We start from the raw sequence: 25,907 nt of genomic DNA, 5'->3' as shown, positions 1-25,907 counted from the left end.
AAGTCACTTAAGATAGAGTGAGACACAGTCTCACCTTTTTGGGTAGAAGATCTGCCATTCACGGGCCGAGCACTGGCGCTGAGACCTTGGAATCGTGGCGCAATCAACACGGTGAGGAGTGTATTTGTAAACGCTTCTATCATTCGGAGAAGCTAGCAGCACCCCGTGAGCCCCATTGATCGTGAGAAGTCTGAGCCGGCGTCATGGGCGTCATGCGCCGGGCCTCGACTTTTATCCAGATATCGGCGATGCTGCCTGGCTCCGAGACAATCTTCGGTATCCAAGATATTCCTGACGTACGGTCCTACTGGATATCATGTCCAGAACCTCCAGATTCTCGTGAAAGCCAGCACGATACCAGACACTGCTACTGGTACAATCAGATACCTCATGGTTCTCACCGCAGCCATCAGCCCTCTCTTCACCTCCCTCTGTTGGAAATCCCGCATCCATAGCTCGAATTCTTTGCCATCATTAAGATGTGGAAAAGGCTTGTGTGGGATTTCCTTGTCGAGGAACTTGCACAATGGCTCCCATCCCGAGCCAAGCTTGTACTCCAACAGGCGTTCTTTAGGAACAAGCTCCCGGATTTTCTCAGAATACTCCTGGCATATCAACTTGGCGTTTCTTTGCCATTGTATTTGATTGCTGCAGCGAAACATTGCGTATTGCAGATCCCTTGTAACAGTAACGGGCTTCAGCGTTTGGAGAGGTTCGATCAGATTAAGTACAGCCCACATCTTCCAAGTGAAGAAAGACCTGATGACACCTTCGTCATATGATTTGTACCATTTATCCAGATCTCGGCAGACAAGTACAACTTTCGCCTTGATAGCCTGATTAGCCAGTCGATCCTTTGGATTGTGGTACGGTGGGCTCACCTCAGGATAAGTCTGGAGAAGCTCCTCTACGAACCCGATCGCCGGATTATCTGAGACAACAGCCCATTCTCCAACCAAATCATCGAAGTCTTCTGTCGTAAAGGGCTTACCCTTTCCGTAGTACTTGGCCTGCACTGCATCGAACCAGCGAAGATGGTCTTGCGGTCTTTCGATATAAACGAATCCGTGGTATGTCGGCATTCCAAGCTCTTCATATGCGGCCTTCATGGAAAAGCTCCCCGTCCGAGGAAGACTCATGTGCAAGACTTGGACATTGGATCTTTGAGCCACACTGGAGTTCATTTCTGAGCGCATGCTGCTAAAAGCATTGAGATGATCAAGAATATAGACTTCAAGGTCTTGGGGGAGGAATTGTTTTTCATACAAAGCTTCTGCGCCGCGGCTCGTTGCCTTCAGGTCACTGTAAGCTGATCGAAAGTTCTATATATAAACACCACAATATCTATGCGCCATAAGTCATCTGGTGACCTTATCTTTGACGCTCGTTCCTGATCGAGATTCGCTTGCATTTCTTCTGTTGTTCTGTCCAATCACAATAGGTCGACCGTAAACATCGTGGCGAATTACACCACGTCTTCGACGCCAAAGCGCCTAAAATCATGCATGCCGCCATTCGTGTCAGTCCGATCACACTCACGCTGCGGGTTTCAGCCTTTGAAGATCCAGTGGTAGGGTCGTTATCGCCCAACCAAGTATTCAGATACGGGAGATATGTAGGAGTTGGCGGGATGAAACCAGTCTTCTGTATCAGCATCTGGTTGCTCCAAAATCAACCTGTTTTGTTTTGCAACCTCTGATGTAACATACAACAAGAGGATGTACCTTGAACGCCTTTTTTCAATGTTCATAGGAAGTCATAGTCAATTAATAACGTATTGACTCTGATTCTTCATTACCTCTGTGACATTGCTTCTTTTCCATCTGCAACGGCCAACAACCTTAACTCGTCAATGGACGTTGGTGTGGATTAATTATTTCAGAAAACGCCCTGAGGCACATTCACGCCATAGAAACAACCTCAAACGGCGCCCAAAATCAAGTTCCTTCTTCATCCAATGCAGGGAAGCGTCCACTTTTGTAAAGTAATATGTCGAAACTTTACCTTGAGAAACATACTTTACCTTTACAGGTCCCTTGCACGTGACTTAACCTCTTCAAGAATCTTGGTGCCTGGATTGCAGCCACATCAGCTCTCGCTGAATAACTCCTCATCCTCAACCACTGCAACACACATTACCCAACTTCTCTCACAATTCTCACCTTGTTTTCAGTCAACCACTTTGAGTTCGCACGTCTAATTAGAAAATCAAGGCATCAACGCATTATGTCGTGGTCCTCTACGCAGCAAGAGGCCGAGGGAGTGGCCCCGATCGCGCAGTCATGGCATCAATTCGAGCCAACGATCAACACTTGGGAGATAGTTGAAACCCACGACGTCAACAATCCTCCCCCATCCGCACCTCAAGATACTACCGAAATAAGCCCTCATTTTGTTCTCGCCACGTGGAACGTGGAGGCGTTTGATCAAGAGCCTGCCCGCCGCATCACCGCAATTCTCGACCATCTTCTGAACCACTCGCCCTCACCCGATATAATCTTCTTCCAAGAAGTGTCGACAACGATGCTTAGTGCGTTGCTGAACAACAGCATAGTTCGCGACAATTGGTATTCCAGCGAAAAAGACTCACGAAACTGGATAGGCGCTCCTCTCACCGCTTTCGCTACAATGACTCTCCTATCCAAGGCCAAATTTGGTCACATCGGCAGGGCAGCTCTGGCGGGTCTAGGACGGGTCTCGCGAATCAAGTATCGATCTTTCTACAGACGGGACGCACTGTGCAGTGAGGTGTTTGTACCATCGCGGCAACCGGGGGCTCAGATGACTGCGTACAAGCGGCTCCAACTTGTCAACGTGCATTTGGACTCCCTATCAAACGGGGCGGCATGTCGCCCAGCGCAACTGCAGTGCGTTGGATCACTTCTACACGACGTTGGCCATGGGCTGGTAGCGGGAGACTTCAATCCTGTGACTCCACATATCGATGCAAGCCTGGTGGAAGACAATGGCCTCCTCGACGCGTGGAAGGAGTTGAAAGGCGAGGAGACTGGATACACGTGGGGAGTTAATGGTACCGAAAGATTCCCCGCGAACCGGATGGACAAGGTTGCAATGGTGGGGCTCAGACCACTGCATATTGAAGTTTCGCACCCGATGCAGGTACTTCTACCTGGCGAAGATGGCTCTGTTCCATGGAGCGACCACTCCGGACTTAAGTGTACTTTCACGCTTGCCTCACCTTGAGTAAGCCAAATTGAAGAGGCTGGAATTATCCAAATAGTCATAATGTCATACTTTACTATCGCAAGAGTCCCTTGGGTCTCACACTGTTTTCTCTACTTTGATCGCCCTGTGCTCTGGCTACGTCAGCGCTAGCACCAGTGTCAGCAATAAGCGATGTAGCTGCCTGGAAGCCCCCCTCACATGTAAATTCACCACGAACCGTCATAGAAGACGAAGCTTATTGGCTTACATCTGGCTTCCTGTGGGAATTCTTTAGTTTTTGCTTGAATCTTTGGCTAACTTGAGTTTCCTCTCACGACTCTCAGACACTTGACTCCCTCGACGATCAAATAACAATAACGATAATAATAGGGCCAACACGACCCGCGTCAGCTGGTTTCCCTAAGACACTTTGACATCTACTTTGTGCCGAATCATGGAGCATCTTCCGATACCCCGCGACCCAATTAGTGAACATCCGACAATAGCATTGGGCACCAAACAGTTCCATGAACCTGGGCCTTTTTCCGACTACCCGACACAGCATGGCGAGGTTCTCAACGCACAGTATCCACATGTTCCCACTCAAGCCGATGCCCTTCAAGGGCGGTTCACAGCCGGAATATCGCATATGCAGGTTATTGACTATTACCAAGGTTGGTTGTTCTGCTCCTTGCTCCAGGAGTTTCTGGGAGACCTGTATAAATGGCAAAAATATACGTCTTGGACATACGACGATCAACAAAGGCTCAAGACTATCAGCCTATCTACAAAGACTTTGCACGAGGACCTGGCATCGTTACGCGCAAGCGGGCCGCTGGCATCCATCCGAAGCGGTGATGCATATGAAGAGCACCTAAAAGAATGTTTGGATCAAGCATTCGAGGCCTTTGATGAGATCGATTTCAAATTCCCGGGCTTCTCGGCGGCCTTTGCCGAAGAAATTCTATGCTTGGCCAGCTTGGCCGAGACATTAGACTCTGCGGTTCAGACGGCACTCGTTCACGGACCAGTCGCCGGTAAGTTACGCACCCTCGGATAAGAGCTAGCAAATCCCAGACCCTGGAGCCTATGCTGATGCTGCCTCTCTATACAGAAATGGACCGAGGTGTACAGCACTTCCCAGAGTCAGCCAAGCGCCCATGGTTCTCCAAGGTCGCCTCCTTGCTTGATCTGTCCTCGGGAAATAATAAGCTCGCAATGATTAAGGCCGGCTGGTGCCCTGGTGATATCACTAAGATCGGCGAGAGCTTCAACACCATCGCCGCGTTCTATTACTTTAGCAAGTTCAAGGCGGATTCCACCGTGGCAGACTTACACAAAGACTGTCCCGAATATGGCTGCAGTCTCAGAATACCGGCAGAGCCTAAACACATGAGCGAAGGTTGCAACTGCCCGGGAATGATTTCATTTGATGAGGAAAACCTTATAGACATCTACCAAAAGGGCGATGTCCCTTGTTTTTCTATCGGAAGGCTTGAAGATGGCAGTTTGGGCATCGCTCTCAGTTCCTGCAGCATCGACGAAGAGTCGCAGAAAGACCCCAATAATCACTACGTCGCTCTCTCACACGTATGGTCAGAGGGTATGGGCAATCCGGCGGCGAATGCCCTACCCTTTTGTCAGCTGGCATACGTACAACACTGGGCAATGATGGCATACCAAGTTGTGGAAGAGAAAGAAGCAGACGAATCAAAGGACGGCACGGGAATTATGATCCAAACGAAACCCAAAATACGCCAGCTTAATATCTGGATCGACACCATGTGTTGTCCTGCGACTCCTGGATATGGAAAGAATGTTTGCCTCTCCATGATGCGAGAAATCTACTCGAACGCCAATGTTGTCATGGTGAGAAGCGCAGTGCTTGAAGCTTTGGAAATAGGCGACATTGTACGGGACCCCTCCAAAGGGGTGATGGATGTTGCAGCACAGCTCTACCTATCTCCTTACATGCGCAGGATGTGGACATTACAAGAGGCAGTCCTAGCTGGTGCTTCCAGAGCTCGAGGGATTGGCGACCGGCTTTGTCTGTCATTCGCCGATGGCATCCTCTCGCTCGAGTCAATCATCAACCTCCTGAAGCAAGCCCCCCGACAAGAGGCCTTGTTGGCATACCGCTTCATGGCAGAATTCCGCGACCTCAGCACTCACATGTGGCAGCTAGGAGATGATGATGGCGACAAGCCAGTGAAGCACAGTCTGAAGGGATTTGACTTCTTCTTGAGCATGCTCACTGCCGCTTTGAAATACCGCAACGTCACGGTTGCGTCCGACGAGGTGATTTGCTTGGCTACGCTGCTGAATCTGCGTATCAACAGCACACGGGGAGTCTTACCTCTCATTGGTCACGGAGAGACTCCCGAGGAGGGCATGTGTGAGTTGTGGAGGAGGCTTCAGGGCCTCGGTGGGAGTCTGCCATCTGACCTTATTTTCTCCTCTATCCCACGTGTTCAAGTCCCAGGATATCGGTGGGCACCCGCAACTCTTGTCCAGTACGCGAAATACGGCAATCTCTATGTTTCTCATTCCAGTGCGTATCCGGCGAAGATTTCCGACAAGGGTCTACACGTGAGGCTTCCTGGGGCGCGACTCACGAGTTTGGCTGCCACTGCTGGTTCATTTGGCAAGTTATTGCCAATGGTATCAATGAATGACCGAAAGGATATCCACTCGGAAGATGAAGCCACACCCCCTTCTGTATTTTTGGCAAAGCTACAAGCAGATGAAGATGGCTGGTTTGCTGTCAGAATTCACAAGGGCGAAAATGAGACCCGGGAATCTGCACATGCAGAATCACGCTCCGAATCAAGTCAGAGGCCAAATCTTCTCCAACTCCTTGGGAGCAGGTCTGCGGCGCTGATATACCAGAACGCCAACATCAGCGGGCCAGGTCTACTCGTTTCCATTGCGTCGCAACCGTCAGAACTGAGCGCTCTCGACATTCTGAGTCTGAATCAGGAGCCTTTGCAGACCACAAGCGAGTTACCTGTCAAGATAATGCCTCTCAGCGGCGGTGCCAGCATCATTGCTGAAGCAGCCAACAACTGTGTCGAAGAGCTGAATCGAAGGGTTGTGGTTGAGTCGAGACAGCGGACAGGCGGAGATGCCGTTGAGAATATCTGGGAAGATGCTGTTGTCATTGCTGAGCTATTGAAGCAAACGGCCAAGAAAATTGTAAAAGAGTCCAGTGCAGCCCTGAAAGAAGCCTTGTATTTCGAGGTATTGTCTACGAAAGCCTCTGCCACTTACGAGGCCGCCATCGAGCGCTTCATGCAGTATGTGCGCCAGGTGGCGTACTTTGGCGGCGGTATAAGGTGCGAGTCTTACCCGGACGACCAAGACTGGTATGTGGATTGATTTTGGTTTGGATCGGGATTAGACCTTCGCGGGGTTGGCGGCATTACCACCTCGTCCCTTTTGACCGGACGAAGATCTTCTTAGGCACTTTCTAAATTAGATGTCCGAAGGGTGACGAGGACTCATATGATTTGCCTTCATGTAATTCTCTTACTCAGATGGGCGAGATCATTGTTGGAATCGAGCCTGATGTTGATCGAAGAGGGGTCCTTCGCAAGGGCGTTGAACCTGGTTATTAACTCGATTAAGCCTTAACGGAAAAGGCCCACTCTTTTAGTGTAAACTGCTTAGATATTCTAGGTAACCCGAGGGCCCGAGTGAGGAACTTAGAATCCGATCCTAAGTGTTTAAGTCACAATTGTGAGGTCTCTTGTACCCCTGTCTTGAGGGTGGTGGCTGCTTGTGGCTTTAAGACAACTAGATAGCCGAGAGTAATGGTCGGCCAGCGGGGCCACGGACGCTTACTCCGTACCATTCTAGGTACTTTAAACATGCTCATGACGTTTCAAGCACGGAAACAGATAACCTCGATTGAGACAGTACTTACTTTCCGGGCGGCTTGGCAGATCGGCGAGATTGGATCGCGTGCCCGGTCACGATCCGGAGGAGCTTCCACAACATCATATCTCCAGGATTAACTAATAAGTGTGACTGCAATCCTTAGATGGTCCGAGTGAAAGATGGAGTTCACAAGCTTTGACACCAAATGAAAGATTTACCTATTTCTACATTTACGCTGGGTCAATTATTACGTGCCCGCATGATATTGATGGGTTAGAGTCCTGGCCAGAGAGCTCCGCGTCGTTCGGGGCGTTCGGCGAGAATACCCACCGTCTCCCCACAGTCTGGTGCTCGTTACACGAGTCTTTGAGACATTCAAATGTACGAGTCATCTGAGTTATCTGCGCAAACCTTCATTGACAGTGAATAACTTTCTCAACTTACTCTCACTAGGTACCCCTTCAAAGTAGGTACATCGATCGCAACCGGCCATGCAATGACCACCGCCTCAACCCGACGTCTCTGTAGCTTGTGCCACACCCATGGATCCACGTATGGCGTATTGAAATTAGATCTACTCCTTTCATTTCCTCCCACAAAGCGCTCACATGGAGTATCGGCTGGCTGCCGAGCCACAAGGCATTCTATCCTCTGCGTCCTATTTCAATCGGTTTGCCCGATGAAGACATTCAGTAGACGATCAAGGCGAGACAGACTGATCTAGGTCTTGAAGATAACATCGCATGTCCATTCCTGTCAGTCTTAAGAGCCTCCCAACAATCGGCTAACATGAATCCCATTGTCCTCTTTGCTATGGAAACGGCTGCTTGTGGCCCATCTGCAAGCGGGCAATCAGATAGCGATGACTTGGCGATAGAGAAAAATCTAGTTGATGTGGTCGAGGTGGTCATAGATCCACCCAGACATCCCCGCCTGGATTTCACCGAAAAGATTTGAACGCATGTAGAATGGCCGTTTCGACGATCACTCTCAATTAAATCGCTCTTGCTGCCATTTGATGCCTCTAGCTTTTTGTCCTTAATGGACGAGGCGTGTCACTCAGGTCGCGGAAGAGTGGTCTTGGGAAGAGTGGTTTTGGGAAGACTTTTGGGAGCTTTCCTATCTTTCGCCCATCAAGGACCGAGCCTTTGGTTCTAGAATACCCTGTCCTTGAATTAACATGTCGAAAATTCCGGGCTTATGGCGGTTCATCTTGCCGCCGCTTGTCCTAGGAAGCAGCAGCCTGGCCCAGTCATGCCTCGAGGCGCTCAACAACAATCAGGTCGACGCATGTGTGTGCTACTCCCTAGAATACGTCGTCAGTTACGTCGCCTACATTGCTGTTTCTACGTCATACACGTCAAATTGTGAGGCTCTGCCCACGATCTCAGCCACCGCGTCCGCCACGCCTCAGATTTTACAGAGTAACCCTGCAGGTGGCAACTATTCAGGGTACGTGACAGTCAGCCATGGAGTTTACACAGGAACAGACATCTTGACCGGGCCCACTACGAGAGCAATTCTGGGACTCGATGGATCAGGGACATTGGTAGTGGAGGATCCGCCTTCGTATACGACAGTTTCCCGAGGCGTTACGGCAACAGTCAGCCCTGGATCACTTCCGAACTCTGTCAACTCAACAAGCTTTCTGACTACGAATCCCATCACGGCACCACGAACCATTCTCGTCGCCAACCCCACGCCGGGAGCTTCCACCGCTTCTCAAGGAACTGTAGTCGTTGCAGTGCCTGATCCAAGATTATACAACACGAGTACACTCGCTTACACTGGGTCCGATCCCCTAGGCGTAACTCGTACGACCATTTCAACTATTGCAGAGTCTGGCTTTATTCCTGGCACCTACGTTGTCGCTGTCGCCACGACGGCAGTACCAGATGTGTCCTACGATGTTTCTACGGTTGCGTACACTGGGACAGCCGTTATTTCAGGCCCAACCGTAGTGTCAGTCATCCAACCCACGGACGGGAGTGGTCGAGGAACTGTAGTGATAGGAGTCCCGCCGACTGGAATTCCCCCTCCTCAGGTGACGTCGATAGTTCCGTACGAGGGCATCAGTTCAATTACAGGACCGACGACGATTCTCAACAGGCCCTTCGATGGCACTGTGCCGGGAACCGTCATAGTCGGACTGCCACCAGCATCTTTTATCACCCAGACTGTGCCCTTCACGGGCAGGGAAGTCCTTACGGCCCCAATCACTATCACGATAGCACCACCAAGCGGCTCTCAACATGGTACCGTTGTCATCGGAAGTCCATCAGTCACGTTCCTGGCAAGCTTCGTTCCTTTTACAGGGTCTACCCAGGAGACACTATCGGTGATCCAGCCTACAGGCACATCTCCAGGAGTTGTAATCATCGGGCAGCCCGGAGGTTCCAATCCAGATGTCGAGGATCCCACGTCTGCCGCCTCGGCGCCTCAAGTAACGCCGACCCGATTTGTTACGTCGATTGTGACCTACACTCCTGCCTCAGATGCTCCGAACACACCATCGACCTTGGCTGTCATAGATGGTACGGTTATCATCGGGTTGCCTCGCATCGTCTCCCCAGCTGCGACTGGCTCGGACTCTTTTATCACTTCGGCAAGAAGAGAGCCCTTTCTCACCTCTACTGTTGACTTCACTCAGGGCGTGGACTTGCCGACAACTGTTGATCCTGTGGGAACCGTACCTGGAACGGTCTTTGTTTATGCCTCATTGAGAGGTGGAAATTTGGCAAGTCCGTTCGTTACTTCCGAGGTCGTGCTGCTTGGAACAGCGGCTGGCTCAGCGCCTACGACCATCTCCGTTGTTCAGCCAACCAATGGACTGCCTGGAACCTTGATCATTGGCAGACCAGCCATATTTGTGACTTCGACTGTCTCTTGGACAGGGTCGGTTCCTTTGGCATCTAGGACAACACTTGCAGTCGTAGCCCCCTCAGGAAATAGCCCCGGCACGGTCTTCGTTGCGGATCCCGCGGTTTTGGGAAGACAATTCTCAACATCCTACGTTCGAATCTCTGGTACCCAGGAAGAGGGCGCTGCAACAACGTTAACTCTGATACCAGGCCAGGGCACTTCGCAGCCAGCTATCGTCGATGGAGTTCCTGATGACTACGTTACTTCTACAATTGACTTCAGCGGCGCAGATATACTTACGACAAGAACCACACTTTCGACATTGCCGCCGAACGGAGTGGCACCAGGCTTCATTATTGTAGCTGACCCATCAACCTTAGTGTCTACAGTAACACCCGAGGTAACAAATGGGGCTTCTGTTGTCCTTCAGCCCGACTTTGTCACCTCAACAGTCTTGAATGAGGGCTCGACTACATCTGTTCTGACCAGTGTCCAGCCCTCAGAAACCAACAGGGGTACAATCGTGCTTGCAGTACCCTCGGTGGCCTCGTCATCAAGGCCTGGCGAAAGCCAAGTGTCGAAGGTGAACGATACAAGCGTGGCTCTGGCCTCATTCATTTCTTCGACGGCTGTCAGTCTTGACAGCTATTCTGTTACATCAAGAACTACAATCTCGACAATTACTCCTGATGTTGAGGCCTCTATATCTGGTACGTACGTCGTGGCCTTGCCCAACGCCTACGTTACCTCGACTGTGCCGTGGACTGGAGCAATACTCTTATCAACCTTGACTACGATCTCGACCATACCACCTTCCGACTCCCAGCCGGGTGTTGTCGTCGTGGCTGCTCCGAATGCGATAGACTCATCTACATCTCAGCCAGTGAGTAGCAATACAGCCTCGCAGCCGGTTTCTACAAGCAATGCTGCCCCAGGAGACTCAGCTACACCGCTTCCTGCCACCCAGCTATCAGCTCAGACGCTTTTTGCAACCTCGACAGTACTTTTGGCGAGCAATCTTGGCATCTCATCAGCATCCAATTTGACAACACTTCAAGGGGACCCGGGTTCACCATCCACAGTACTGATTAGCGTTTCTGCTGCCACCGAGACCTCCATCGCGAAAGAGACACTGGGAGCCACTTCGAATGGATCCAGGCCACGTAGTGACTTGGAATTTGGAACCCCATCAACTCCTGCAGGCAATCTCATCTCGACAGCCACGCCCACTAACTCTTCACCATTGACAACTGCTCTCGCCAACTCTGTAATTGGTTCTGTCGTCACTTCAGACATTTTCTACAGCGGAACCGACCCGCTTACCTCGCCAATCCCGCTGACAACTCTCTCTGCTGGCCTAGGCAGTCTTTCGACCGTGATACTGCTCCAACCATCATCGGCCGCTGGCTTGATTAGCAACTCTGCAGGAGGTTCCGGCTCTAGGCTGCTGGAAGCTGTGTCGTCGTTGACGACCAATAGCCCACCAAGCCCAACTACCGTTGTCCTTGTTCAGTCTGGAACGACAGTTTTGCTGCAGGCTTCTTTTGTCACACCTACTTTAGATGCGGGCAGTAGTTCCTCAGACGGCTCTCAAGGGCTTGCTCCTGTTTCTACGATCCTACCGAGCGCTGGTGAACCAGGTACTGTTTTGCTAGGACGGCCACCAGCGATAGCGTCATCGACTACAAGCAAGAGCTCGTCGTCAGAATTGAGCCCAGAAAACACGCCTTCCGCACAACTGTCAAGCTCATTAGGTTCCTCCGCAATTTCTACCATACAGTTCCAGGTCTCAGACCCCCAAGACCTTACGAGGAGCTCGCAGACCGACTCAGGTCCAATAAGCATCTCCTTTCAAAGCGACATAGATAGCATAGCTTTCTCGACTGTTGCTAGCACGGCAGCTCCAGCAGACTCCAGCGCCACTAATGCAGCTTCTTCTGGGCGCCTTTCCAATCAATCCCCCTTTGGCACAGTCCCAGACTCGGCGGTGACGATTCCTGTTGCTACAGTCTTCGTCGACTACACGGGCACCGGACTTCCAAGGGAGTTTTTGACGCTTAGAACGACTTCAGGGACCGTCATAGTTCAGAGACCTCGACCTCTTACAACTGTAGAAACATACATTCCTGGAAGCATCTCCACTGAATTTCTCACAATCATTCCATCTGGCACCGAGCCTGTCACCATAGTCTTCGGGATTCCATCGCCGGCGGGCACAACACGTGTCCTGATCTCTGGCCCAGAGGTTGTTAGCGTGGGAACGCCGTCAAGCACAACCTTGGTTGACACACACACCTCTGTGGATCCCCAAATAGCCGTTAGTAGCCCGACAAGCACAACGACGTCGGCATCTCAACAAGATGCTCCAAGTCTGCCTTATTCCACGTCAACCGCCATATCTACTTCGATCGATCCAGTTTCTCAGAGCTCCTCTAAGCCTCCTCCTTCCGGAAGTACAACTTCCGTGGCCGTCAATCCAGGTTTCCTCTCCCCAGGAACTGTCTTTACTTCGAGTTCAACTTCGACGTCCCCAGCCTTGGAAGCGACTTCGTCTGTGAGTCAGACTTCTGCAGAACTTACAACAGACTCGTCTAATCGGATTCCAACAACTTCTTCATCCCTGTCTTCTGGCCCCGATAATATTTCCTCGTCCGTTAATCCTAGCATAGATACTCTCGCACTGTCTGCAATCATTTCTCAAGTATCCGGAACTTCGTCGATCGTAGATTCGGCCTCGAATGTGCCCTCACCTACAGCGACTCAGTCACAGGAATCCTCGTTAACTACATCAACAACTTCGCCTTCCATTAACACGTCAACAACAAACGCGGATACCGCGCTTGCATCGGACCCCATTTCCGCTTCGAGTAGCTCATCTCCTGCTTCTGATACCGTTCTTTCAAACCCGCTTGCTTCGCCCACACCCACATCTCAAAGCACTGGAGCAGGAACCAATACCTTGAGTCCTGCTAGCTCAGATGTCTCAAGTTCGGATTCAGCCTTAGGGGTTTCTGGACTGTCCGGCATCTCAATCTCAGACACGTCCGCCCAGTCCTCATTGAGTTTGTTACTTCCGGTCACAGCTGATTTCAGTCTGGTTAGCCCAACTTCCTCGACTGAAATATCAACATCTGCTGAATCATCTCTTGGATTATCCGAGACTACTTCCTCCCAGGGGGCTTCAGTGTTATCGACACCTGTTCCTGTTCTTGGAAGCACTTTTAGCACAGAATCCCCGACAACTAGCACTCTCTCAGTAGCGCCGGCTGTACTTTCAACAGAAACTTTATCCCTCTTTGAATCTACTGCCACAACAACAAGCTCTCTTGGCTCATCAGCAAGCTTTCTTCCAAACTCCCTATCAGGCGGTGGTACGAGTAGTACCAATGTACCCACTCCAGTGACAACCCCGGGCCAGTCAAGCGTACCTCCTTTCGCATCTATATCTGACACCCTCTCTTCATCTGGAAGCACAAGCTTGTCGTTTTCAGCCACCACGGAGACACCTATTGACACGAGGATCTCTTCAGCTGCTATAGAGACCTCCTCGATTATCTTGCCCGCCGGCTCGAGTTCTTTGGCCTCCTCTGCTATAGACATTGAAAGTAACACGGCGGCTTTGTCTTCTTCTGCTTCTTCCAGCGTAGTAGAGTCACAGACCTCAACGTTGACGGAAATTACAGCCGGCTCATCGGCCAGCTCCGAGCTTTCAACTCAATCTGAGTCTTCGATCAGCTCCACCAGCACCGAACTTTCTACGCCTTCTGGCCCAACGATCTCATCCTCGGCACTTCTCAACATTCTAAGTACCCTGTCATCGAGCGCAGTATCACCTTCCACTATTGGTCCTTCATCCTCGGGCGTGTTCACCTCTGCTGAAGCAGATTCGACAACCTCAACGATTGACACCGTTTCTGCCGACTCAATATTTCAGGACACGACCTTGACCTCAACCTCTGTAATCTCACCTGGCTCTACCCTCTCCTCGTCCAATTTAAGCAGGATTTTAGACTCCAGTAGCCTTTCTGCTTCAGCCACACTATCTGAACCTAGCTTGGTGACCCCAACGGCAACCTTTGTGACATCTGTGGTTGTATTCACAGGGACTGAATCCCTTACGGGCACCGGCCTGGTCCCTCTCACCACCATTTATCCAAGCAATGGCGACGCACCGACTGTGATATTTGGTGCGGCTAGAAGACTCTTTGCTTCCGTTGCTGTGCCGTACTCTGGTACAGGGATCATTACTGGACCTCAGCAAGTGAGCATCGTGCTGCCAAGCGGTTCAGACTCACTAGTGCTGGGGACGATTGTCTACGCAACACCGGACCCTCTGGTCACGTCCGAGGTAGACTACACTGGAACAGGCACCCTCACTTCGTCTCTGCCATTGACCACTATCTACCAGTCCGGCACAGTCCCTGGAACCATCGTTTTGGCGAGGCCGGCTATCTTTGCTACATTTGGAACCAGTTCTGCTGTCGTTTCCAGTGCTTCGAGCGAGTCGTCCTCCCCTGTTGTGTTAAGCACGACATTGCAGTCTACGAGCTCGGTTGAAGGCATTTCATCACTGGAAACTAGCTCTTTTTCCACATTCATTTCTCCTCTAAGCTCTGCCTCGACTTTTGTTTCCTCTGAAAGCTTTTCGGGATCGAGTGATGATTCCAAGCCTATCGCCTCAAGCTCGCCTACTGTTCTAGCTGAATCCAGCACATTGAGCGAATCACAGCGAGGATCAAGCAGCCTCGTAGCGGTTCCCCCATCAACCTCATCTGATAGTTACAGCTCGATGTTCGGCGATCTGAGCTCTTCCACAATCATTTCGACTTTTCCGGTTGGTTCTATTTCAACCCCAGAGTTGCCAACTTTTACCGCAACATCAACGGATGACAGCCTCCCAACTAGCGTCAGCATTGTTCCGGCGTTTCTAGGCACATCTTCGAGCTTGACAGACGATCCAGTTGTCTCGACTTTCACAAACGATAGTCTTGTTTTCTCAAGCCGGACACCAACATCAACTGATTTAGGAACCACTGCAGTCCAGGCAACCATATCGCAATCATCTGTAACAAGCATTGGTGTGTCTTCTTCCAACACTGTTGAGTCGAGCGACCTGACAGCTTCGTCTCTCTTGGTAGCGTCTTCAGCTGCGTCCTCTTCTGATTTCAGTTCAGCCACTGGAACTTCTTCTGTCGATTTCACGGCTTCCATCGAGTTTCCTTCGTCTGTGAACAGCGGCTCTTCATCCGAAGGTACCATTGCAACGGTTTCCTTCATCTCCGATCAGACCTTGGTCTCTAGCTCAGCTCCACCAGCATCTGCCTTCTACGACAGCGTTCAGATACCCTTCACAGGCACTGATCAGTTGCCTACTCCGATCCCCATCAGCACAGTGCCTCCGAGCGGAAGCGTCCGCGGAACTATCGCTTACGCCGCTCAGTTCCTCACTTCAACAGTATCAGGTACTGGTCAGTCCACAGTCACCCTCTTCACAATCCAGCCTTCTGGAACACAGGCTGTTGGGTTGGTAGTCATTGCAGTTCCTACCTTGCTAGTGTCGTCGACGGCGTCTTCTGTTCCATCTGATAATGGAGGAACGTCTACCAGTGAGATCAGCTCTGATCCGTCAGCGACTTCGTCCGCAACTTCGGTAACTGCGGTATCTTCCGTAGCTGAGTCGAACTCCATCAGCTTGAGCGGAAGCACCAGCAGCACTGGAACTCTCGAACCAAGCACAATTTTTGAGTCAAGTAGCGGGGCGACGACGTCCAGCGAAGTCGAAAGCACAAGCACCCTTAATCCCGAAGCAATAAGCACAGCCTTCGCTTCTCTGCTTACCACCACCGATTCGAACTCCTTAAGTGACGTTGCTTCGACATCTGATATTGGCAATCTTCATAGCAGCAGTACCTCCCTTGAGGCCCTTAGTACCGACACAAGCGCAGTGACTTCGAGTACCATCGGGTCAGAAGCCAGCAGTTCCACTTCCATCGATGCGACCTCAACTGAAGCCAGCTTCTCGATCTCTCCCACTGTCCCGAACCTGTTTAGTGAGTCGCTCATCACGACAGAGAGAGCTGAATCCAGCAACAGCACTCCAACGACTAGCAGCACAAGCGACTTTGAGACAACTTCCACAGCGCTTGTTTCTCTGATATCTACCATCGATCTCAGCTCCACGTCTGGCTCGTCCAATACAGCAGATGTCACTACCTCAGCGTCCAGCGCCTCACTTACGGTAACCACCGGTTTGACCACAAACACTGAGATTTCTTCGGCAGCTTCTTCCAGTCTTGTTTCCGAGACAGCCAGTATTTCTCTTGGGATTACTACCTCCACTAGTGACACTCCAAATACATCAGAGAGCTCGCTAATAGATGGTTCCTCTTCTCTCCTGTCGATAGGCACTGGTACGATTGCCTCCTTTGCTTCGGATTCTACAAGCAGCGATATCACACCAGCTACTTCAATTCCTTCCGAGACTTCCCAATTCTCGACCACGTCAACATCAGCGGATGCTGCTTCTTACGTCACCTCGCAACTCATTTATACCGGCCCATCTTCACTATCTGAGCCTCTCCCATTGAGCACTATCCAGCCAACGAACGGATCTCCAGGCACCGTTATCTTGGCTATTCCAGCATCTTTCTATGTCACTTCGACTTTGATCTACACCGAAGCCGACTCCTACATCATTCCGTCTGCCATTAGTACAGTTGCGCCTTCCGGAACAGCTAAAGGCACCGTCATCTTCGCCGCTCGCTACGCAGTGGTTAGAGTTGCGTACTCGGGCACTTCAATCATCACGGAACCTATCCCCATCGCCACATACCCGGGCAGCGGAACAGTCCTTGGTACCGTTGTCTATGCTAATCCTCCATCAACCTCAGCAACATCAGAGCCATCTTCTGCTACCTCAACATCTACAGACTCCCTTGACGCGTTCGATCCTTCAGCCACCTCGACTTCGTCAACTTCTACATCGTCCAGTAGCTCACTCCTGTCTACTGTGTCTTCCTTATTGGAGGATTTTACCGGATCGTCGACTTCTTCGAGTGACACATTCACAGTAAACCCTGACACACTACTACTAAGTTCTACCCCTGTGTCGACGACAGATGAGCCAGCAATGACAAGCGGCTTATCTTCTGAGATTTCTTCATCAACATCAACATCATCATTATCATCAAGTGATTTCACAGGCCCCGTAGCTTCTTCAACTTCGTTCACAACTAGCTTAGATGGTCAAGAGACATCATCTGCCAGTGCATCATCGGGCGAAGAGTCAAGTACTTTGGTCACTGAATTCACCCCAACATCAATCCCTTCATCATCTCTGTTGTCTTCAAGCTCCTTGGAGACTATTGGTCTCGATACCTTGTCGCCTACCAGTACATCTAGCAGTACTTTACCTGGCGTGGAAAGCAGCACATCGGTCATCTCAGAAAGCGACTCTGCTCTTCTCAGTCCAACGTCCTTATTGGACTCAGAGTCTACAACGAGCAGTAATTCACAATCGCCATCGGCTACGTCTACTCCTAGCCCAGCTACCACTATCATATCGACAAGCGATTCGGCAAATGAAACCTTGACCAGCTCCTCGGCGGCAGTTTCGTCATTAATCTCAAGTACAGCAACGACGCTTGAGCCTGGCACCCTAATTTCAAGCTCAGCCAATCCTTCCTCTAGTGAAACTTTTACTTCAACGAGCATCTCAGCTTCAAGCTCGAGCCCATCATTTATATCGATTTCTTCTCAATATTTATCCTCATCCTTAAGCACTCAGAATACAGTAGAGATCAACACCTTACTGTCTACGTCTATCGTATCTGCAATTACGGCCACAGAGACAAGTTCCTCAACATTGGAATTGACCAGCTCATCAGGGGTTTCATCTGCATCAAGCTCAACTGCTACGTCTGATCCGTTATCGTCCATCACCAGCACCGCGTCCTCGTCAGCTGCGGACTCTTCAAGTACCCTGAGTAGTGAGAGCTCTGATTTAATCACTTCGAATTCAAGTGTTACCGTCAATCTTGATACGCTAGCTTCCTCAACTACCCTCCCAACAAGTGAGGATACCAGTTCCTCGACCTCCAACGGAGCAGATTCATTGACACCAACCCCAACATCGACCTTGCCGCAGTCAACTTCAATCAGTCTAACGCTGGAAATCACAGCCACTACGTCTGAGAGCTCTTTGACTGACTTTTCGTCTTCGAGTGTGACGGTTGATCCGAACAGTCTGCTGTCTACATCATCAAGCCCGTCTACAGAGCAAGGCTCGAGTTCCACGGATATACTTGAATCGTCCTCGTCAATTCCACAGTCGTCTGCGAAAGTCAATTCATCTACAGCTTTGGACGTTTTGGACACTTCTTCTGGTTCTCCCACCAGTTCCAGTACCATTACTGCGACTTCCGTCAGCTCAACATCAAATGTTGCCTCCTCCTCTTCAGATGTTTCCAGCACTATAGCCGCTTCGTCCAGCCTTACAATCAACCCGGATAGCCTACTACCAACTTCGCAGAGCACTTTGACTGAAAGTGCATCAAGCACCTCTGCGAGTGCCTTGCTGTCGTCTTCAAGTTCTACGGCTACGTCTACTATTAGCTCCACGGAATCTCCTTCTTCAGTTACAATGAGTATTTCGGTCACTGAATCAACTTCAGTGAGCTCGCAAGCAGGCTCTGAAGAAATTGCAACCACACCAACACTTTCCTCTGCTAGCATATCCACGAGTAGCTCTGAGTCTTTTTCTTTCACGGTCAATCCCGCAACTCTACTCTTAAGTTCGACAACTTCAAGCTCTTCAGAGAGTGGTTCCCTATCGCCATCGAGCTCTATCGCTAGTTCCAACGAATCTTCCGTATCCTCATCAACCAGCACTTCTACTGTCATATCAACTTCTCCAACTACCCAATCAAGCTCAGATGAAGCCGCATCCGTAACATCTATATACTCGTCCGTTACCACGTTTACGTCTCCATATTCATCTCCAACGATTGGACCCGCTAATCTTGTCTCGACGTCCACTGAATCACCGACTACTGGTTTGACGTCTTCCCTTTCCTCGTCAATTTCGGATCGAAGCTCTTCACCCGAACCCAGTTTCGAAAGCTCAGTCGAGGCCTTGTCTAGCTTATCACTTTCCTCATCATCAACCTCGACCGGGCTGTCTCTATCTTCGAGCCCCCCATCAGTTGATCCAGCGAGTTTGGTTTCAAGTTCGGAATCATCTTCCTCGACCTTATGGACATCCTCCGTCAGCTCAACCACCGGGATCACAATCACAATCTCAAGCTCCAATTTACTCCCATATTCTGCTTCTTTCACCCCTACGTCATCCAGTGCGATAACCACTGCAGAATCCCCAACTTCTCTGTCCCAGTCATCGTCAGCGAGCACTACAAGCACCTCTTCGTCAATATCTTTGTCGTCGTCGTCGACCTCTTCGACTGCGCCAGAAGTCATTCCTTCGACCTCATCTGATTTGTCAGTCAGCTCGTCTACCTCTTCAGCATCTTCAAGCCCAACGGTCGATCAAGCAACGCTACTGCCTCCTTCGGAGCCATCATCGATCAGCACGTCCATAGATCCAAACTCCCCGCCTTCGTCCTCGATCGCGCCGGATGCGACTTCTTCAAGCTCATCTGACTCAACGTCTATTCCAATTACTCCATCTACGTCTTTGAGTTCAACAGCTGGTCAAGATACGTCGCTGCCTACATCAGAGTTTTCGTCGATGAGCACTTCGACCTTCTCCTCATCCTCATTAGCTTCCTCTACGCGTTCATCCAGCTTCGCCTCTAAGCCTACTACTACTCTACCTATAACATATGTTTACACGACCATATTCCTCACAGCTTCAGATTCACCAGACTCAACTATCATTGCTTCAATCGGACCAAGCGGTACTCAAGCTGGCACTATAGTCGTCGGAAGACGAGCACAATTTGTTACTGTCACTCGCCCATACAGTGGGACCAATACTCTGAGCGGCGGTGCAACTATTGTCAGCATCGTGCAACCGCAAGATGAACAGCCAGGAACAGTCTACGTCGAGACAACTCTAAATGCGGCACCCTTGACTTCCACGTCAACATCTACTGACCTCTCGCCGGGGTTGTCGAGCTCGATATTCTCAAGCTCTTCGACCTTCGAGCCATCCCTAAGTACATCGTTCACTGGCACCAGCGCCACTTCCACAAGTACGACGGATACTGTCGAGCCGGATACCTTGCTGTCAAGCACGATTGCCGCTTCGACGAGCTCGCCTTCTAGTTTAGACTTGCCCCCGTCGTCCTCCACTTCTCAGCCATCGTCGACTTCTGCTAGCACTTCTGAGTCGACTAATAGTGTGTCTTCCATATCAGTTTCGAGCACACCTTCAAGTATCAGCTCAAGTAGCCCCTCAGGACCATCTTCCAGCATCTCCAGTATCATATCGTCAAGTACAGCCAACACAGCAGAAGATGATACCTTACTCCCGACCACGAATGTGTCCTCAACGAGGGCCTCATCTAGCTCAGAGCTCCTTTCATCAGGTTCAATGTTACTGTCCTCGTCTGAATCGACAGTAATATCTTCGTCGACCTCAAGCAGTGGCTCCAGCCAACTCTTCCAGAGCAGTTCGAGTGACCTTCCAAGTGCCTCTTCTACTGTTATTTCATCCACGTCGAGCCTGAGTGTCGATCCCGCATCTTTGTTGTCGACATCATTGACTCCATCGTCGTCATCAACAACAAGCACAACTGAATTGTCTAGTTCAAGCTCCGTCGATTCTTCCAACACTTTCGCGACCGCAAGCGTCACAAGCACATCCTCGACTTCTACGGGCAGCTCCGCGTCGTCAAGTACCACAGTCAATCAGGCCACCTTACTGTCGGCCACCACTAGTGCTTCTTCGGCATCGACTTCAGGACCAACTAACAGCTCGACCGCATTTGCTTCTTCGGATTCTTCTAGCGCGAGTCAAACTTCAAGCTCATCAACTATGACGACTGTCTCGCCGACGCCCACGTCTTCAAGCATTACGGCTAACCAGGCTAGCTTGCTACCGACTACCTCAAGTGGTTCTTCAACGTCAACTTTAAGCTCAAGTACTTTGGATATGACCTCGTCGTCGACTTCTCCCTCAAGTCTCTTCAGCACAAGTCAGGGCTTATCGGCGACCGCGAACATATCATCGACGCAGATTGCATCCAGCCTCTTGTTAAGCGAACCTTCCTCCACAACCCCGACCTCAAATGCTGTTACGTTGCTTCCGACATCAAGCAGCACCTCAGCGGGCCAGAGCTCAAGTTCCTCTAGCTCGATATTGGCTTCTTCCACATCGTCGATCAGTAGCCCTGTTTCCCAACCGACGTCGTCTTCAAGCGGCCTTTTCGGCAGCTTCTCGTCAACTGACTTATCGTCACCCATCCCATCATCTACTGGCTCTACTTCTTCCAGCGTGTCTGTCAACCCTGCCACATTGGTACCTACGGTTTCTAGCGCTTCGACGAGCAGCTCTCAAAGCACTTCGTCATCAGTAGGCATCTCTTCTAGTCCTGCTTCATCTGCATCTACGTCCAGCAGTATTTCAACGCCGCCCAGTAGCTCCTCGTCAATCACCTCAAGCACATCATCGTCAGCCAGCCAAACGACGAACGCCGCCACGCTGCTTCCCTCAAGCAGTAGTACAACAGGGCCCTCTTCGAGCAGTTACAGTAGCAGTTCTTCTCCATCTTCTAGCTCTGCAGTCAGCTCAACCTTCACTTCCAGCGGTACTGCGTCGAGTAGTAGCTCGCTCAGCAGCTTTGCATCTGATAGTCCAACCGCCAACGCCGCCACACTGCTCCCGGCGACAAGCAGCGCAGCAGGGTCACCTTCAAGCACCTCGGCTAACAGCCCGTCGTCGTCCTCGAGTTCAACGTCCAATGTGGGCTCCACTTTCAGTAGTACGGTCCCCAGTACTACTTCCTCCGTCAGCGCAACAGTCAATCCAGCTACGTTACTGTCACCGAGCACCAGTTCAACAGCGGCACCTTCGAGCAGCTCCGCAGTCAGCTCTTCACCCTCCTCCAGCTCGTCGGCAAGCTCATCTACAGTTAACCCTACTAGCAGTACTACAATTACAACTAGTAGTCTCCCTGGCACGTCTTCTTCTCCTTCTTTGTCTTCTTCATCCAGCCCAACAGTCAATGCAGCCACGCTCCTGTCAACGACCAGCAGCGCTTCTACGAGCAGTCTTTCAACAGTCTCATCTTCATCTTCCAGGGCAACAACAAGCTCCTCACCAAGTGCAACGAGTAGCTCTTCTGTAGGAACTATATTGTCCTCGTCTACTTTATCGAGTCCGACATTTAACGCGGCTACTTTGATATCCACCTCCACTATTGGGACTCTGACGAGCAGTGTTTCCGTCATCAGCTCGTCGTCAAGTGCCACAGCAAGCTTCTTAAGCTCAGCTCCTAACAGCAACATCACTTCTACGGATACGAGCAGGTTCTCGAGCAGCTTATCAACAGGCACTTCGTCTTCTTCAAGCCCGACAGTTGAAGCGGCCTCATTGGTGTCCACTACTAGCAGTGCGTCTACAAGCAGTAGCTCATCCGCCAGCTCAACATCTCCCACCTCTGCCAGCTCTTCGATCTCAGTATCCACTAGCAGTAGCACTACTACCACCCCATCGTCTAGTGGCTCTGCTCTCGGCTCATCTCCCACTTCTTCGAGTGTGACGGTCAACGCAGCCACCCTGTTATCTACAATAAGCTCCATACCGAGCACCTCGACAAGCACCTCGACGACCAGAAGCTCGATATTCAGCACGGCATCTCTGAGTAGCACTTCAAGCAGCTCTTCGAGTGGTTCTCCGAGTAGCTCTACTGCTTCACCCACGGCGAACCAAGCAAGCCTGCTTTCCACATCCAGCAGTGCCACTACTAGCAGTTCTGCCACCAGCTCTACTGCCAGTATTTTCACTACCAGCAGTATATCCCGTACCTCTGCGTATTCATCTACAAGTGTCACTATCAACCCCGCGGCTCTGGTTCCCACAACAAGTAGTACAGGCAGCAGCAGCAATAGCGTGACGAGTAGCAGTTCTTCCACGAGTAGTAGTAATACCTCGAGCAGCATCCCTTCAAGCACCTCATCCTCGAGTGTCACTGTCAACGCCGCGAGCTTGGCGTTAACTACAAGTTCATCAACATCAACCACGAGGATATCAACGTCGTCTTCACTCCCTTCGAGCTCTGGTAGTTCTTCCTCGAGCACAGCCGTAACCTCGTCATCTTCTACATCGTCTATAAGCTCTTCCTCGAGCTCCTCTTCAAGCTCCTCCGCCAGCGCTGCGCTCAACACATTGCTAAGTTCGTCGAGCGCCTCCACGTTCTCGACCTTGACAAGATCGTCGTCTTCTTCGACGACTTCACCTACGTCCAGCAGCGTCAGTGTCCAGGCAAACACGCTGGCGTCAACTAGCTCGAGCCCAAGCAGCACATCCACATCGGCAACCACGACAAGCACACTTGGCTCGACTTCATCGTCCACTGTGCTGAGCTCATCCTCCTCCTCCTCACGGACTAGTACAACGTCGACATCGTCTTCAAGCTCGACTTTGAGCTCAATTTCAAGCTCAAGCTCGACTTCATCTTCATCCCGCACAACCACTTCAGCAAGCAGCTCTTCCAGCTCGAGCAGCACTAGCACAAGCACTTCCTCGACCTCTTCCAGAGTTGTCGCCTCAGCCACACAAGGTCCCGCATTCTCATGTCCTACTACGGGCTTCCTGATTCAGTCCCTGACCCTGTTTTCACTGAACTTGGCTACTGGAGAGCGAACCCAAATCGCCGACAACATAGGTGGAGACTCAACGCGCAACATCAACGCCTTGGGCTATAATGCAAGAGAGGACTACCTCTATGGTATTTCCCAGAACGAGGCCGCCACCGACTTCAAGATCATTCGCATCCTGGCCAACGGCACGGGTACGTATGTCGCTACGGTCAGCAAGCTCACAACCGGCCTGTTCAACTCGGGCGACATCGACGAGAACGGCCAGTATTGGATCTCTACTGGTGGTGCCGACTTCTATCAGTACAACTTCGCTCCTGGCACCACAAATTACGGAGGTCTCGTCACTAGTGGCAAGCTCACCGGTACCGGTGGTTACACAATCGGTGACTGGACTGTCGTTCCTGGCGTCGGAGGCGGAGATCTATGGTCCGTCGGCGTGAGCAATCAAGTTGCTTACTTGTTGCGCTGGAGCCGGACTACCCACGCATTCACAGTGGTTCGCAACTTGGGCAACCTCACAGGAGCAACTGGGACTACGGTGCCTTTCTGGGGTGCGAGCTACGCAACCACAGATGGCTACCTTTTTGCGGTGGAAAACGGCAGTGGGCAGATTTGGCGTATTGCTGTTGATGGCTCTTCAAACCCTCTGAGGTTGAAGGATGCACCAGTCAGCAGTCGAAACGATGGTGCCAGATGTCTGGATTCCGGAGCCATTGTTGTTAGTGGCTAAGCGTGGCCTGATGTGTCCCTGGGTCGTTTATTCCTTCTTTATTTTTGCGATGCCTTCTGAAATACTTAAGCTAAAATAGTATCAGCGTTTAATTGTTTCTCCGGGGTTAGTAAAAAATGGTAATTCTTAGACGAATCAAAATACCGAGTTAATAAATAATGTTAAATCTGTTGAACGAACTGTCTCAGATCAGACTGCTCAAGACTACCAGCTCCTAAGAGTCGATTTGTGCTGTCTTGAAGGCTCCATTGCCGCAGCGCATCCAATGGTATAAATGAGACCTTGTTGCCGGCAGAAAAAGCTGAAGCAACCAAGCCACCTGTAGTCACACAACGTGCCGAATTGAGCTAGCTGGCTCCCAGAAGCCAAAATGGCATCGACGTTTCCCAGCCGTGGCGAAGACTAAGCTGTTTCACTTAGAGGCCCTAGGCCGGTGCTAGCAGGAGGCAAATAGGGATCATTCACTGCCAGGCGTCATCTCCTTGCACATATACTTATTTGTATACGCAGGAAAGAGTATCTCAGGACGGACGGTTCCTGTGATGAAGTTAAATGACTATATGTAATGTGAGGGTCCAAATTGGTGTGGCTAGCCGCAACCCCGGCATATACTTTTTGACTCAAGATACTAGTTGTTCAGAGTAACGAGTCGACGAGTTAGCCCTTTAACATGGGCTCTCAAAAATGGACGTCCAAGAGAGGGCTTTCATAAAGAAGGTCTGGCTCCAAGGTTTACGGCTGTAGGATGGGCAAGCAACCTGCATTGTCGCGAGCCACAGTGATCAGTGCAAAGGGCTGCGTACAAGCTGCAAGTAATTAATCCCCAGATTCGCCATCCCGCATGGCTGATATAGACTTAGGGTCATATCACAGACCAACGTCAGTTATTAAGCTTCAACTTGGTTGCGGTGGCCTTGAAGTTTCCCAAAGTTCCACCGAGTCAAGACCCATGCTAATTTTGGCACCGATTTGGCACTAGATAATCGTATTCTATCAGTAGTTACTCATCACAGGGATCGCAAGGGATCCCAGCCCGCCTTAAATTGCTTAAAATGCATCCCAAGCCAACTAAAACCTGTGAAAAATGACGCTTTACGCTGTAAATCAGGCTTGGCTAAACATCCACGGTCGCTACGAACTCTGACGTCGCTGGTTCCGCACAACAACTTGATTTTTTCTCTGCCCTCCCCCATCCTCAGTATTCTGGCCCATTGGGTAAGAGTCAGTCATACCAACAAAAAATTATATCACACCGGGGTCACCGGATGTCACGCCATATATAGCATTGTTTGCCTACGCCCTCTCCACTGCGAAAATCGCCAAGATGCCAAAAGAGGAGGAAAAAAGGGGGTTCGCCGTTCAAATTGGGTAGGACCCGGAGGAGACTTACATGGGGTCTCCACCGCGGATTGACCGTTACACTGCCGCAAGCCGAGGCTCGGGACGAGAGAATGAAGAACTACATAGTCGGCGGGGGCTCCTCGCTGGT

At 50.8% G+C, this 25,907-nt stretch overlaps 6 protein-coding genes across 6 annotated transcripts; 4 read left to right on the top strand and 2 right to left on the bottom strand.

The window, feature by feature from the left end:
• Positions 1 to 139: 139 nt before the first annotated feature.
• On the bottom strand, positions 140 to 1,139 carry CABS01_15747 (uncharacterized protein; the record flags this gene model as incomplete). Its single annotated transcript, XM_060549081.1, has 2 exons — positions 140 to 304; positions 402 to 1,139. 2 exons carry the CDS (start codon positions 1,137 to 1,139, stop codon positions 140 to 142), a joined length of 903 nt encoding a protein of 300 aa, XP_060391039.1.
• Positions 1,140 to 2,226: 1,087 nt separating this feature from the next.
• CABS01_15746 (uncharacterized protein) lies at positions 2,227 to 3,204 on the top strand (the record flags this gene model as incomplete). Its single annotated transcript, XM_060549080.1, has 1 exon — positions 2,227 to 3,204. The coding sequence occupies one exon, from the start codon at positions 2,227 to 2,229 to the stop codon at positions 3,202 to 3,204; it is 978 nt and encodes a 325-aa protein (XP_060391038.1).
• Positions 3,205 to 3,619: 415 nt separating this feature from the next.
• Positions 3,620 to 6,543, top strand: CABS01_15745 (uncharacterized protein; the record flags this gene model as incomplete). The annotated part of the gene is made up of 2 exons (XM_060549079.1): positions 3,620 to 4,202; positions 4,280 to 6,543. The coding sequence occupies 2 exons, from the start codon at positions 3,620 to 3,622 to the stop codon at positions 6,541 to 6,543; spliced, it is 2,847 nt and encodes a 948-aa protein (XP_060391037.1).
• A 1,681-nt stretch (positions 6,544 to 8,224) lies between these two features.
• CABS01_15744 (uncharacterized protein) lies at positions 8,225 to 17,553 on the top strand (the record flags this gene model as incomplete). Its single annotated transcript, XM_060549078.1, has 2 exons — positions 8,225 to 16,975; positions 17,503 to 17,553. The coding sequence occupies 2 exons, from the start codon at positions 8,225 to 8,227 to the stop codon at positions 17,551 to 17,553; spliced, it is 8,802 nt and encodes a 2,933-aa protein (XP_060391036.1).
• On the bottom strand, positions 17,152 to 24,402 carry CABS01_15743 (uncharacterized protein; the record flags this gene model as incomplete). The annotated part of the gene is made up of 10 exons (XM_060549077.1): positions 17,152 to 17,555; positions 17,718 to 19,394; positions 19,992 to 20,216; positions 20,295 to 20,748; positions 20,887 to 21,035; positions 21,132 to 21,417; positions 21,478 to 21,600; positions 21,667 to 23,616; positions 23,846 to 24,089; positions 24,332 to 24,402. The coding sequence occupies 10 exons, from the start codon at positions 24,400 to 24,402 to the stop codon at positions 17,152 to 17,154; spliced, it is 5,583 nt and encodes a 1,860-aa protein (XP_060391035.1).
• Positions 23,793 to 24,418, top strand: CABS01_15742 (proline rich protein 5MeD; the record flags this gene model as incomplete). Its single annotated transcript, XM_060549076.1, has 2 exons — positions 23,793 to 23,816; positions 23,852 to 24,418. 2 exons carry the CDS (start codon positions 23,793 to 23,795, stop codon positions 24,416 to 24,418), a joined length of 591 nt encoding a protein of 196 aa, XP_060391034.1.
• Between the last annotated feature and the right edge of the window lie 1,489 nt (positions 24,419 to 25,907).

This window comes from Colletotrichum abscissum (genome assembly GCF_030869225.1).
Source record: "Colletotrichum abscissum strain IMI 504890 chromosome Unknown Scaffold_72.1, whole genome shotgun sequence".
In the NCBI taxonomy this organism is placed as follows: domain Eukaryota; kingdom Fungi; phylum Ascomycota; class Sordariomycetes; order Glomerellales; family Glomerellaceae; genus Colletotrichum; species Colletotrichum abscissum.
This window is presented reverse-complemented; position numbering and strand designations above follow the sequence as displayed.